Below are 14,531 nucleotides of genomic sequence, written 5' to 3' on the forward strand. Positions count from 1 at the left end.
TGTCTGACTCAAGTGTGTGTTCTGTCTTCTGTCTTCCCAGTCGGACCACAGCGAGCCATCAGTCAACGGCAACAAGAAGCTGCGATTGGACAAAGACTGTCAGCTCCTCCCACCCTGCATCTCTCCAATACACAACCACAAGAACAGCTCCACAGAGTAAGTATTAACAGTGTGCACGATGCACCCAGGTTTGATGTCAGTCCGTCAGAATTAACAAACCTGATTTAGACTTACAGGAGAAAATCTATCAGAGGAGGCAGATACTGTATCAATACCAATTCACCAACAGCAGACTCAACAGACCAGAATGCAATGCAGCACTGTATGTACGTATGCTGCACTACATTTTAATTTGTCTGGAAAATGTCTTGTTGTCTGACTCTGCTGTAACTATCAGCTGTCAGAAATTCAAGTAATGCTTGTTTTGAAGGATGTAAAGACAGTCTGCATTGCATTTTATTCCTGTTGTGTCCAAGCTCAAGAATCATAAGTTCAGATTTTGACTTGTCAAAGCAGGAGAAGAACAGCTGTAGATATTAACATTAATCCATCAATTATCCCAGTAAGTCATGTGAGTGAGCACGCACAAAACCAGATACTGATAGTGGCTCAACTAAATAGAATGCAGCGTTCATTAATGTTATTAATTCCACCTGTACTTTTCCTGCTTTGACAAGTCAAATTGCCTGTTGTGAAAATGGTCCATTGAGACATGTCAGTCTCCGTCTCTCTACTGTCTACTATCAATAAAAGCATAAAATGGCCAATCAACATGTCAATCAATATGTATTAATAACCTATAAAGTGTACAAATAAATCTTAGACATGATCAGATAGATGTATCCTTCTATAGCAAACATCAGCTCTTTGGGAAAGCTTTGGATGAGTAGTATTTTATTCTAGAGCTAAACAAACGCATGACGATCTTTATTGTTTGAAGTCAAAATTAAAATATGAGTATGAGAATATTATCAGCAGCCAAACGAAACAAGCCCAGTTCAGTTCTCAGTTGATGTTTCTTCCAACACTTCACACACAAAGACTCCTGGAATCCACTGAAGATCACAATGGCTGGGATTTTACTTTCATTTTACTTTTGGCATCAGCTCATTCTTTGCAATCTCAATGTTCTCTCATTGCCTCCTTGCTGTCTTTCCCTACAAGGGGACAATGTCAGTGATACTATGTCCAAACCATGTTAGAAAATAGGGAGGACAGGTATGGATGGTCAATGTGAATCAAGATTTCAAAGTCCCCTTACCCTCTAAGAAAAATGACACAATGTGAGAACTAACTGGCTCTAGCAAACGGTCAGCTTTGCCTCTACATTCTTCTCCTCTTTCACTTACTGAACACAACCTCATGTGACTGGTACAGACACTGGTAGAGGTAATCAGGCAACTTTACTGGAGTGAAAGCATATTTTTAGAATTTTCTTCCAAATTTTGATGTGGTGATGAAGTCACTGGAGAGGCGAGTGCAATTCACACTGTGACACAGGAATGACAAACCGTGAATTTAAGCTTTCCGTGTGGATTATTAAAAACAGACTAAGCTGGCTGTCTTCATAAATAAGCCTCAAAGTGACAGCTACAGAGGGAATATTTTTATAGCATCGCGGCGTTATCAAAGAGGGAAAGGTGGAAAGGAAAGAGGTTTGACCTGGAGATGAACCACTGACATTGTACAGCAGACGCCTCAGTCTGCAGAGTGTCTGTTTATCACCCGAGAGGCTTTTTATGGAAGCTGTAAACTGGATGATGTGATCACCCTCCTCAGTAGCATTCAGCAATTTCTAACTTGTGACTTTTGACAGATATTATCATGTTGTTTTAATCAGTTATGTCTCATTTGACAACAGTTTTACCCCAGGTTTTATATCCGTGGTGTCCTCTTTGAAAAGCAGAAATCTTCCCACTGGGACAAGCAACTGTTTAGTCATTGTAAATGTATTACAGAAGAATATCTGGCAGATATACTGTGGTCATTTTGTGCTACAGGGCTGTAAAATTCTTAACTTATTATCCCTTTAAAAGAAGTATGAGAGCTCTCACATGCTCCCCTGCACACACACCGGCATCCACTTAAGGATAGACACACACAAATGCACGCAAATTAGCATAGTCATACACACTTGCACACATCAATTATGCTGTACACAGACACCGAAAGCACACACACACACTCATGCACACACACACACTCTGCAGCAACTAATTAGTCTTTGTCTCCCTGGTTTTGTATATTATTACTAATGTCGGGGGCCTGGGGCGTTGTTCTGCGAGCTCAGCAACTTTCCCGCTGCATCAAACCCCCAGAGTTTCCAGGGAGAGGAAAAACATAAAAATATTATCTGTTGTGTTGCAAACAATATGAGTCACAAGAGCTACAATAAGAGAGCTGAGGGAATAATCGTCGATGCTCTTGCAGTGGGAGGCAAAAGTACAACAATTTTAGAAAGAAAATTATCATTCAGCGACTGCAAATGAAATCTCAACAACATCGTTAGCATTGTTAGCTCAGCTTAGAGAGGGCTTCTACTTACTAGATGTTTGTGTTGTTAGAGTATCCACTTAGATTATTTTCTATGTATATTTTTTGATCAAATATAGTGATGACAAAGTTAGAAAATGTCAAATCAAGCCAGTTTATTTATATATTACCCAAAATCAGTCCAGAAAATCTCATTACGTTTTACACGCGAACATTAACACATGTTCCTGACCCACTACACCCCACAAATAGCATACAAAGCCAAAAAAGTTTGGGAAACACATTGAGGGAGACATTTTAAAAAGCAAGCCTCCATCCTCAGATGGCTGGGGTTTTATAGGTGGAATGAAATGAACACAAAGTAAGAACAACAATAATAGTCCAATGGGACCATTATAAGTCTCAGGAAACGGGCTGTTAAAGCAGTTGGGCAATAATCGGCAAAAATAGGGCAAGCGGAAGAACAGCTTCAAGATGTGTTTCGGAGTAGCAGGCAGCTTGAGGAGAGCTTGAGAGATAGAGAAGGGCCATCTCTTCAAAAGAGTCCATGTGGACAGCAAGAGCAGCAGGGCGAATGGTCGGACATCAGGACTCTTGCATGAGACAGGGGAGAGGGGACCAGTATATCGGTATCTCAAGAAGAGGTAAAACACATGTAAAGAATACCATACTGTACCAATCATATGATCAGGATTCTACTAAAGCCTCTAACCTTTAACACCAGTGTGTACAGTGTGTAGCAGTGGTACACATAGAGTCATTTGTTGTCATGAAACATTTTCTACATGTGCTCAATGGATCCTGTAATACAGAAGTGACCTTGCACAAAATTAGAAAACCACTTAAGCTGTAGAACCTTTTAGAGACTGACAGCATGTAAAATATAACAACAGATTTCCCAAAGTACATGTTTTTCTGTTTACTAAGAGAGATCTACGTTTTGTTTTTGTTTTGTTTTTATTTATAATGTATTCACCTGTCTGTGCTAAGATACACACTTTGAGGTTGCAACAGCTTTGGCGGATTTTGTAATTTAAGACGTAGCAGTCTTCTGTGTGTATGTTATGATACGTCACAGTAACTTTTCAGTTACCGTTTGTTGTATCATCGTTGCTTCTTGTTTTCAAAATGATTCTTGATCATTTGTTTGGCAAAGTGTTTATCTTGAAAATGTTTTATCTTAACACATAACAATTTTTAATATCACAAGTGTCAGATAAATCATATTGTTCATTAAAAGGGATTTAATTAATATACATGAATGAGCTGTAAAACAACCACTATTAGCAACCAAAGTGAGCTGCAGCAGTGTTGATGGAACAAACACCCTGCCTCACCCCTCTCACCCCAACTGTGCTACTAGGCTATGTATGGGAGGTGATAATTGAAATGAAAGAAAGTAAATCACACTTCAGCAATCGGCACAAATAATTCACATAATTAGAGCAAAGATTCTCAATAAACCTGAAGAACAAAGGTAATATCCAGTACCGTTATGCTAAATAATCACTGCTGTTATTTTTGTGCCTGTGTGTGTGTGTGTTCAGCAGCTCTCTGAACAGGAAGCAGTCTCGACGGCGCGATGAGAAGCTGCTCCCTCCCCTCCTGTCCCCCCTCTCTGACGACCCCCCTCGGAAGCGGACCTGCGACAGCGGTTCCTCTCTCAGCCAAGAGGGTGGCGCCGCCGGGATGCTGCCCTGCTCCACCTCCTCCACTTCCACCTCCTCCTCCTCCTCCTCTTCCTCACACAGACACAGGAGAGGTGAAAGCAAGGCGTCATCACACACAAGAAATGGCAGCGTAAGTGCCTTTTGCATCTCACCATTAACGTGCAGATTTTTTAATATAATAAATGAAGTATTCACACGATAGGCCTGCTTGGACCTAAAAATAATGCATGTCTCCCAGGTAGATCATTAGCTTTGATGTCTCACTGTCCACACTTTAATATACACTATGTTTGAGTGATAGCTGGCTAGTGGCATTATCTTCTCAGTGCAAAATTGAGTTTCTCGCCTGACACTGTTCCAAAAATAACTCTCAAGTTAATGACATGCCATTCTTAAAATGTATGAATTTACAGCATGACAGATCTCCAATGATGTGAGTCATGCTTCCTTACCTGCAGTTTGAGTTTCAGGAGCAGAAGTCACTAAAATAGTGTTTTGTAGTACAAAGTAACACAAAGTAAAACATCAAAAATAACAGAGCAGATACATAAAGCTCTGGTGACTTACAAAATGTAGCAGTAATTATTAAATATATAAAATCTTATAAAAATTATAATACATGGATTATTTAATGTTTTTTTTTCCTTTCAAGGAAAGTGTAAACAGCAGAAATGTACATTTATCATATGGATCTACATCATATCTACACATGGTTCAAACCACTTCACAGTCCATTCAAAACAATAACACTAATTCAGCTGGGAAACCGTCACGCGTGTCAATAAGAAGCCGCCAATAAAGTTTTGCACAGTGGCACCAGAACACTAACATCAGCTACATGTTTTCTGCAGGAAGCCGTTAATGAAACCAATACATTGTAATACTAATTAACGTGATTAAAACCATGGATTTCAATGGCGTCCCTTCTACAGGAAATGGATCCTCATGGCGAGAAGCCCTGCGGAGACAGTTACCATGCCAACGGACAGTCAGACTTGGAGGTGTGGTCAGAACCGCTGTTGGAACCTGCGGAACCTCGCAGGCCGCGACTGTCATTCAGCGACACGTATGTAGAAATACAGTAACAAACATGCACACCAAAGTTTACCATACATTCATTTTAAAGGTTATAAAAGCATCATAACACTGATAAATCATTACATGTTATTTGTGGTGGATATTTACTGCAATGGGTTGATCTTAATGCCTGATCTCCTCATGAAGTGTGTTCAGCAACATGTTTAATAGATATGTTTTCATCCTTAACCATCATTGTTATTCATAAGATTGTACATAACTCCCTTGATTTTCTCCATTTCCATTGTTAGAAGACAGCAGTTGTCTCTTCTTTACATTGGAGTGTGTTTTGTTCATTCCACTGCATACATGTGATGATGAGATGATTCATTTATAGATTTATTTAATTACACTGCATGAGTCTTCTCCCCAATAGAGTCATGTAAGACAGAGTGGTGATTTCTTTATTCAACATGAGTATAATTACTGTAAACTCAGTTTCTACATTTCAGTTCATTAATATTACATTACATTGAATTTGGCAAATGGAACAAAGGGAAATTGTTTTATGGTACAAAATAGGAGGAGTGCACTGCTTTCCAGTTTATACACTTAACATTTTCAGAGTTTGTGGCAGATGGTGAGGTGAGTGAAAGGCATGGCAGCTGTAGCGCCACCGATAACATGAGATCACTAATGATGTCACTAATAAATAAATATATTCTCCATGATCTTATGTTTAGAATAATGTACACAAACATCCAAAAACGGACATGAAGATAGTCGTCCGAACCAGACAGACACAAATAAAAAAGAGAACATAAACACTGGTAGCAGCATGATGCGCCAAACCTTAGATACTGTTGCTACGACTGTCAAACTGTCCATTCTTATAAGAAACATATGCAATCTACAATGATAACAGAGGCAGATTTACCACCCTAAATTCATAGTAATATTTGAAACAGCTGACAACCATCAATTTTGCTGCCAACAGTAAGAGATTTTATCAGCTGTCGCTACTTAGCAGATTAAGCTATGATTGGACAATAACTGTTCGGGGGAGGGGTTTAATAAATGGTCAAAATATGAGCAGCTGCAGTCAAAAAAAGAGAAGCAGTACATTCATTTTCCATTAACTTTATGAATCACAGATCACACTCTGTCATCTGCAATGATTATGATGCGGGACCCACCTACTACTGAATATAATTTGGACCCAGCCCACTATTTCCTGGAATACTGGGAACTGAATGCCCCCACAAAGACCCCTAATGCAATCTCATCTGTCTGTCTTAACACAGTTTGTCTTATTTTTACACACCTCATCTAATTTGAGTGATAATACCTCTTCTCGCTGTATTTTGGTGGTACTACATCACCACCGGTCCAGTTTTGTTGAAACCTGGAAAGATGATGCATGTTGTTACTTATTTGTCCCAAAGGGTTTCTGCATTATTCATGAAACAACATGTTTTGTTGTTATACTAAGGTTACACTAAGCCTGAGGTACTGTATGTATACCTAAGTAGGCTACTGTATATAACTCACCGCAAGATTCGTGTAACCAGTGATTATGTAAATCACTCTCACATGCAGGATATTGTTTTTTTTTAGATTTTGTGTCTGCGCAAACATGCTGTTTAAGTTTGTTTGTGTGTCTGTGTTGTTTCCAGAGTCCACAGTGCAGACTACTACATGCAGGAGGCCAAGAGACTGAAGCACAAGGCTGATGCATTGGTACGTTTTCCTGCTATTACTGTAAGACACAGGTTACACACACACATTTTCACCTCCACGCTGAAACACATGTAAGAAGCAAAGAGACGGCAGACAGTTAGATGCACAAAGATAGCAAGGAAATCATTTGAAAACACACAATATTAACATCTACAGTCCAGACTGTAATTATGTGTGTACTTGTTTAGATGTGTGTCATTGCTTGTGTGTGTGTGTGTGTGTGTGTGTGTGTGTGTGTGTGTGCTCGCACTGTGAGTCTCGGTAGAATGAAATTCTATTTCATATCAAGGACTGTACTGTATAATTTGTGTTATTTATTGCACCATTTGTCTCCAAGGGAACATTACATTCAAGGACTGAGGATGTCTGCAAGATTACACAATATCAAAAGAATTATCTGATCCCCTCCCGAACAATGAAATGAGATTTATTTAACTTGTTATTTGTCTTATGTTTACGTGTTGTTTCCTCCGATTTATCTGGGAATTTGCATCTTAGCAGGAGATTATTCAAAGAGAAGACTGTGCGTCTGCCACAATGCTGCTTATTCCATCTCTGTCTTATTCATGTCTTCTCTCATCTTCTTTCTTCTGTTACATTTCTTTTCATTTTCTTCAATATTGCATTTCTTCTCTTCTCTTTGCCTCTGATTTGTCTGTCTTTTCTTCCTCTCCGCCTGCAGATGGATAAATTTGGTAAAGCGGTGAACTACGCAGACGGCGCCCTCTCCTTCATAGAGTGTGGAAATGCTATGGAGCGAGATCCACTCGAGGCCAAATCACCATATACAATGTACTCTGAAACTGTCGAGCTAATCAGGTATGGATGAATATATAAGAGTGACATTGTCATCTGAAGCTTAAATGATAGTGCGGCTCCTTACAGACCCACATGGTTTCTAATGAGCACAGTTTAGTAGTGTCGCATTAAAGGATTGCTGCTGTGTTTCAGCCTTTTCAAAGCTGCCAATGTGTGAAGTAGTTAAGTGCAACTTTAAGAGAGCAAACCGAGAATAACAAATGACTGCTACCTCTGAAAGCAGACAGGTTGACAGCAGGGTGGTGTAGTGGGAGAGAGTCTTTTAACTGAAGGACTCAGGTTCAAGCTCTACTTGTTTGCAGTCATCAATCCTGCTGAGGTGTCCTCGAGCAAGACACTGAATCTTTACCAGCTGCAGGGCTGCTGATCCTGAGCTCTGGCCTTTGACCTCCCTGTGGAGGGAGCAGGAGGAAGGACAAGAATTTTTTCCTACAGAGATCAATAAAGTATAAAGGTGTAACTCCTCTCCCTTGATTCACCTGTCACTGCTGAATTTCATTTTGACTGATTAACCACCTCGCTAAGCAATCAGACAGGGCTGATTAGGTCACTGGGGGCAGGAGGCAACAGCTGACCCCCTACAGCATTTTTTAAATACCTAATCAATAACCAAAGGAGACATTCATCCTTCACAGTGTCAGATTAAGCTAATCTGTAGCTTGTCTTGCCTAAGGGCACTTCAGCATGGTGAATGCTCGCTGTCACTGAGCTGAAGGAATTAATTGCCAACTGCTATGTCACTGATTTATAGTCTCTATGTTCAGAAAGAGTAGCGCAGAATAATTTTAACCTTGATTTTATAATTAAAAAGAACTGTCAGTATACATGTATTCACCACCATGAAAAATCAGGTGTGTTTACACTTGGCTGGAAATGTCAGAAGATGAGTGATGAGCATCTCTCCTCTCCAGGTATGCCATGAGGTTGAAGAACTTCACCAGCCATTCAGCCACCATCGCTGAGAAGAAACTAGCTGTGCTGTGGTACAATTCTCTTTTTATGTGCATACGTGTGTGTGTGTGTGTGTGTGTGTGTACAAAATACAATATGTGCAGGGCCGTATCCCCCATACCCCTCTATGAAAATTTTGACTAAATGCCAAATTTTTTCTGACTACACCGCAAGATGGACAAAATGGACGATACATCTGTTGGAATAAGGAACGTGGTTGATGGCTTTCCCTCCCGTCATCCTCACTGCTTAAAATGTCATTTCCCTTCCTTCTGCTGCACGCTCTGCCAATCAAGGAAACTTACATGCAAATTATGTAGTGCTGTTTAAAGAACCCCTGTCCATAATCCATAATATATAATGTTTGTTATTTGGATGTTGTGGATATCATCATGCCTGTCACCGATGTTGTACTGTGCTGTGTTTGTTTTCGTCAAAAAAGATCTCATGTGTTTAATTTAAAAACTACCTATTACTAATTAGTATCTCTTGAATCACATTTTGGTGGAGTGTGCCAGTGTCCTTGGCGGTCCTTTAGTAATGCTGGCAACTTTTAAATATTAAATAAAGGCAAAAATACTGTATAATTTAATATACTGTGTCTTTTCCCTACAGTATATTAGTGCTGCCTCCACACTACCAGCCACATTCTGGTGGAGAAATCCTTTATTTACTAAAAGTAGTCAAATTGATACATATTGAACCTGAAAATACAGAAATAAAGCTATTAAGCTAATGAGCAAAATATTCATCTTGTGCAAGTTTTAAATTGTAGAAAGTAACGCTTCCCCTCAGGGCTGCCAACACCCCCAAATGACTGTTAGCTAAACCCCGTCAACCCGTTGCTACAATGCCTGTTTAGTTTTTCGTTTTTGCACAGCACATATACAGTTTACAGCGTTAGGACTAAACACGCTGTTTAATCCGTTCTTTATACTTTGGCTCTTGTTGTGGTTTTGGAAGTGCTAGGAAAAAGGTCACCCTCCTTCAATCTCTCTAAATGTTGCCTTACGCTCTTACTACGGACCTGTGCACACAGCAGGAACAAAAACTTGACAGGTCTGTCATCCCGTACGGTTGCTAAATTGTTATGATATAAAAAAGTTATGATTAGACACGCTGTATGGGAAAACTTTTAATGAACAGTCAATTCCAAAAACATGACAGAGGACATAACCTCAGTGTCTTTAATGTTAACTACGGCCCTGAGTAGGTGGGATACAAAACTGTAAAAATAAAAGAGGCAGCACATGAAACAACATGAGCAAAATTAACACATCATTTTCTCGTTTCTTTTAATTTTCCTCTGCTTCTTCCTGCTGTTCCTTCCTGCTGTTTATGATGTGACATCACAGCAAAATTTGTCTCTCATGACTGTATTTGTTTGACTTTACAATCAATAATAAGTGAGCGAATTTCTTTCTTAACCAGTTTTTTATATACCTCTGTGTGAAGATGTGGGTTTTTATATGTTCACATAATAGTGTTATAGATTTCCCACATTCTTTACTTCACTGAAGTTCTCCTTAATCCACCAGGACTTGTGGGGCATGTTTGAAGTCCGGGCACATTTTGTGTGGATGACATGAAAATAATATTGAGGATGGAGCTTTACAGGGAATTTGTACAGAGGCTTCATCTGTCTTTTAATTGTTTTGTTTCCATAGTAACCGCTGTCTGTCTCTGCTGTATCTGAGGATGTTCCATCTGAAGAAAGACCACGCTGTCAAGTACTCACGGTCGCTCATGGAGTACTTCAAGGTAACGCACACACACACACACACACACACACACACACACACACACACATTACGCACACATGGACTTTATTTCCTTCCTCTCTCATTTGCTCTCTCTATGGTTGAAAAACACACAAAGCCAATTACAATCCCTCAAATACATTTCATATTCATTTTCATGGTGCCTGTGCATTAATTTTGCATGGCGTTATTAAAATCCACTCTTTCTCTTTTAATATTAATGTATTAATTAGCTCCATCAATCATCACAGTGGATTGTTAGGGTTTAATGTGCTTGTTTTGATTAATTATGTTTAGTTTAATTAATTACTGAGGATGTCATTATCACAGTGCAGCATTTGCATTGATGGGATTGGATTTCTGGGAAGTGGCTGAGTGGGGGGTTTAGCTGTGTATGTGTGTGCAGGCTGTGTACATACAGCAAGTGTTGACAGGAAGAAAAGAAATCACATAAATCAGTCGGAGCAGTTCATTTTAAAAGAGAAGCACCAAAAACAACAACAACAGTCTAACCAGTTCTGTAACATACTTATCCACATGACACATTCATGTGCATTTGAAGTGCATAACATTTCATCCTTTATAATGTTTAGTGAAGTTACACACAAAGGGCAACTTTTTGGCTCAGTAGGCTAAAGCTCACATTATATCAAGTAATATTTTAGCCATTTAGCTGATGCTTTTGCGTTTCATAGTTTGTCATAACACTGATGACTAAATGAAGGGTTTCAGTTGAATATATGAGTTGGTAGCACTTTATAACAAGGCATCAAGTGTCCTGCTGGAGCAACATAAACACCAGCAAAAGGAATTTTTTAAAACCTGGCAACCAAAAAGTTATTCTTACTGATGGCATATACAACTATACAGTATTTTATGAAAAAATAAAAAAGATATTAATCACCATTCATTTTGAATGTAATTACTGAATGATTAAAAACATATTTTAAAGCAAATACCTTAACATGATCACTTCAAAATCATTTTTATGACATTTTGTACCTTGTTATATAACATAGCTGAAAGCCTGAAAATGAATGAATAAATGTAAAGTAAGACTTCTGGTGTATGTTTTTCTTTAATTTAACGTGTATTTTTGATAGGGTCAAGTATGTAGCATGGACCGATGCCACATACCACAGCATGTATAGCGTAAGCTAATATGTCATGTCCATCCCTAGATGGGCCTTTATACAAATACACTAAACTCAGCAAGAAAATATGTACAAAACAGCACAAAACACACTTCTCTTCCCTTTCTTCATTCTGTTGTCTCTCTAAAAGTATCTGACCTTTATAATACCATAAGACTTTTAAAAAAACATGTTTTAATAAATGTGTCTTTTTGTGGGCCAGAATTCAGCGAAGAGTTCCCACCAAGCACCTTCTCCTTGGAGGACCAATGGGAAGTGAGTACATACACACACACACACACACACAGTATCACCCCCTTCATTCACATACTGCAGATAATTGAGAATTTATAATTCACCGGAGCTCTGCTGCAAAATACCATGCCGTCCCTGACAGCCACTTGCTCAAACAAACCCCTCAGGAAGCAAATAAAGGGATTGATTTGTTGTAGATGTGAGCAGGAGAAGACTGGAGGGGCTGCTGAGTGCCGGGTGAGAAGGAGTGATGGAGGGAGTGATGATAGATGGAGGAGGAGAGGCGTGGAGGAGCTGTGGATGTGAAGCTAATGAGTTTGGACAGCTCTGACGCTGCACAACAGCAGGACTGGAGCTCTGTGTGTGTGTGGTGTGTGAGAGCCGCACTGAATAAGGCACAAGTCGTTGGGTCAGCGAGGGTCAAGGCCACATCACAGACATTACATCACTGCCAGAGCCACACACCCAGCTGTGCAAGGCAGGGGGAGTAGTTTGTACTAGCATGACTAATGTTACCACACAGTGAACACCAGAAAGGCTACACACCCTCTCACATTCAACACTTTTCAAATCAAAGACTATTAGTTTCTCCTACTATTTTATCACCCCACTCTGTGGTTCCCCTCAGCTCTACGGAGCCTTTTAGTGTCTTATTGTTTTCTTTTTGGGGTCTGCAGTTTTGGCTCACTGTAACCACACTCCTAAGTGTTTCTTTTTCAGCCACATAAGGCAGCTGTTGCCAGTGAAAAAGCTCTGATAAACTCACTGTACACTACCTGCCCAGCACCAAACAAACAACAGACAAAATTAGCAACTAGCAGCTAAAGAGCCAGGTGTTTTTCTCAGGAGTTGGTGGAGACCAAAGCAGAGCTAAAAGGAGAGTGAGTATTTGACTTACAGGTGAACAGAAACACAACTCCAAATGAAAGCTAATGTTTGTTTGTGTCTGCTGGATGTGTAAATAGGCAACAGTTTGCTAACATGCTATAACAACTTTATTACGTGATAATATGTCAGTATAATGTTCATATTTTTTGTTTCTCATAGTAGTATTTTTTTATAATGTTCAAAAAAACATATTAAACCAGCTTTAAGATCACATGTTCCATGAATCGTGTTGTTTCTGTCACAAATATGTTGCTTTTCATCCCTTTTCTCCTTTTATGGCAACTTTTACTCTCCTGAAGAGGATTAATATGTTTTTTTCCCCTTTAACAGCTTATCTCTTGCTCATACTTAGAGCACTGTGTCTTCCAATCAATAGTTTTCGCAACTGATCCAACTTGTGATGCATAATTTGAAATGTAATTTAGAGTCGGGGAGAATCTGCAAACCTTTTTATAGCATTGTGTGTTTAAAGCAAACAGTTGCTTATTATGCATCAAGCAGACATGGAGCAACATGAGAATTCATTCAGAGTGTTTCTATCCGATATTCACTGTTCTTCTATCTCTGTTTTGGTCTCTAATAACTCTGGCTCTTTTGCTGCTCAATCCTCTACTATTTTTCACCAGCTAGTCACTAAATTTGTCTGTCGGCTTGGTGCTGGGCAGGTAGCAATGGGTTTATTAGAGTGTTTTTGCTGAAACCAGCTGCAGCAGGCAGCAGTGAGAGTGAACCAAAACAGTAAAGACATGAGATTTAGACCAAAATAATGAGCTGAAAAATGCTAAAAGACTCCATAGTGTTGCACTAAAGAGGCGAGTGATAATTCTCTGTGGGTTCATCACCATGAGTGACCACTTTCACATTACACACAGTCATTCCAACTATTTTTATTATTTCAAAAAAGATTGGAGCAGCTTTAAAAATAACAAACTATTGAAGACAGTATTTAGCAGAAACACATTTGACACCAGTGAGTCTGTTTGGAAAATCTGTTCCCACTTGGCACTTTGTTGACAGACTTTAGGTGCACACCTTCCACTTTGGATGTTATCAAGTAACTCCCAGCCCTCCCAGCATACAGTAAGTTCCTGTTTATTTTCATATGGAGTTACAGGGACTCACTGCCTCTCTTGTGTGTTCCAGGGTCAACGGGACTCCATCTCCCCTCTCACTCAGCCCCTCCCCAGCCAGCAGCGGAGGCGGAGGAGGAGCAGGAGGAGGATCCGGAGGTGCCCCGGGCTCGTCGGGCAGTGTGGCTATTCCCCAGCGGATTCACCACATGGCTGCCAGTCACGTTAACATCACCAACAACATCCTGCGGAGCTATGAGCACTGGGAGACGGCCGACAGACTGGCCACTGATAGCCAAGGTAGGACTACAAAACAATTATGTTTGGGCCAAAAAAATGAAAGAACGCCTTCAGTATACTCTACTGACCATGAAATATGACTTCAAGTAAAAACCCATGTGTTGATCTTTTTAAATTTTAGTACATTTTCAGTGCTGTGGTGTTTTTACACTACACTCCCCAGACATCTGTGGATGAAATATAAGGTTCAGGAAGTGGTGCTGTGCTCTTTGTCCATTTAGTCATAGAGTCTGTGCTCATGCTAACCCCTGTCAGTTTTCAATGTAATCCCCAGTACACTGCTGCTTCTTCTTCAGTAATGGTAAAAACCTGTGCTCCAGAGGTTTTTTAACACCCACCTGACAGTAGGCTCTTAGAAAAGCAAATGTAAAATCTTTTATGAATTGGTTATTAGCCCAGTGACATTGAGTAGCCAGAGGAATATTTATGTCTATA

The 14,531-nt window shown here is 39.7% G+C and overlaps 1 protein-coding gene across 2 annotated transcripts in view; it reads left to right on the plus strand.

Moving 5' to 3' along the window:
- Positions 1-14,531, plus strand: part of aff2 (AF4/FMR2 family, member 2) — a 169,347-nt gene that overhangs the window by 147,230 nt on the left and 7,586 nt on the right. The window contains exons 17-25 of one of the 2 annotated variants that reach the window (XM_067598612.1): positions 41-156; positions 4,041-4,293; positions 5,096-5,229; positions 6,857-6,920; positions 7,603-7,739; positions 8,651-8,722; positions 10,358-10,451; positions 11,807-11,859; positions 13,870-14,096. In XM_067598612.1, the coding sequence (XP_067454713.1) occupies positions 41-156; positions 4,041-4,293; positions 5,096-5,229; positions 6,857-6,920; positions 7,603-7,739; positions 8,651-8,722; positions 10,358-10,451; positions 11,807-11,859; positions 13,870-14,096 (1,150 nt within the window). The remainder of the gene's footprint in view (positions 1-40; positions 157-4,040; positions 4,294-5,095; positions 5,230-6,856; positions 6,921-7,602; positions 7,740-8,650; positions 8,723-10,357; positions 10,452-11,806; positions 11,860-13,869; positions 14,097-14,531) is intronic. The other variant, XM_067598613.1, reaches the window with a different exon arrangement.

Source organism: Thunnus thynnus, chromosome 9 (genome assembly GCF_963924715.1).
Source record: "Thunnus thynnus chromosome 9, fThuThy2.1, whole genome shotgun sequence".
Classification (NCBI taxonomy): Eukaryota; Metazoa; Chordata; class Actinopteri; order Scombriformes; family Scombridae; genus Thunnus; species Thunnus thynnus.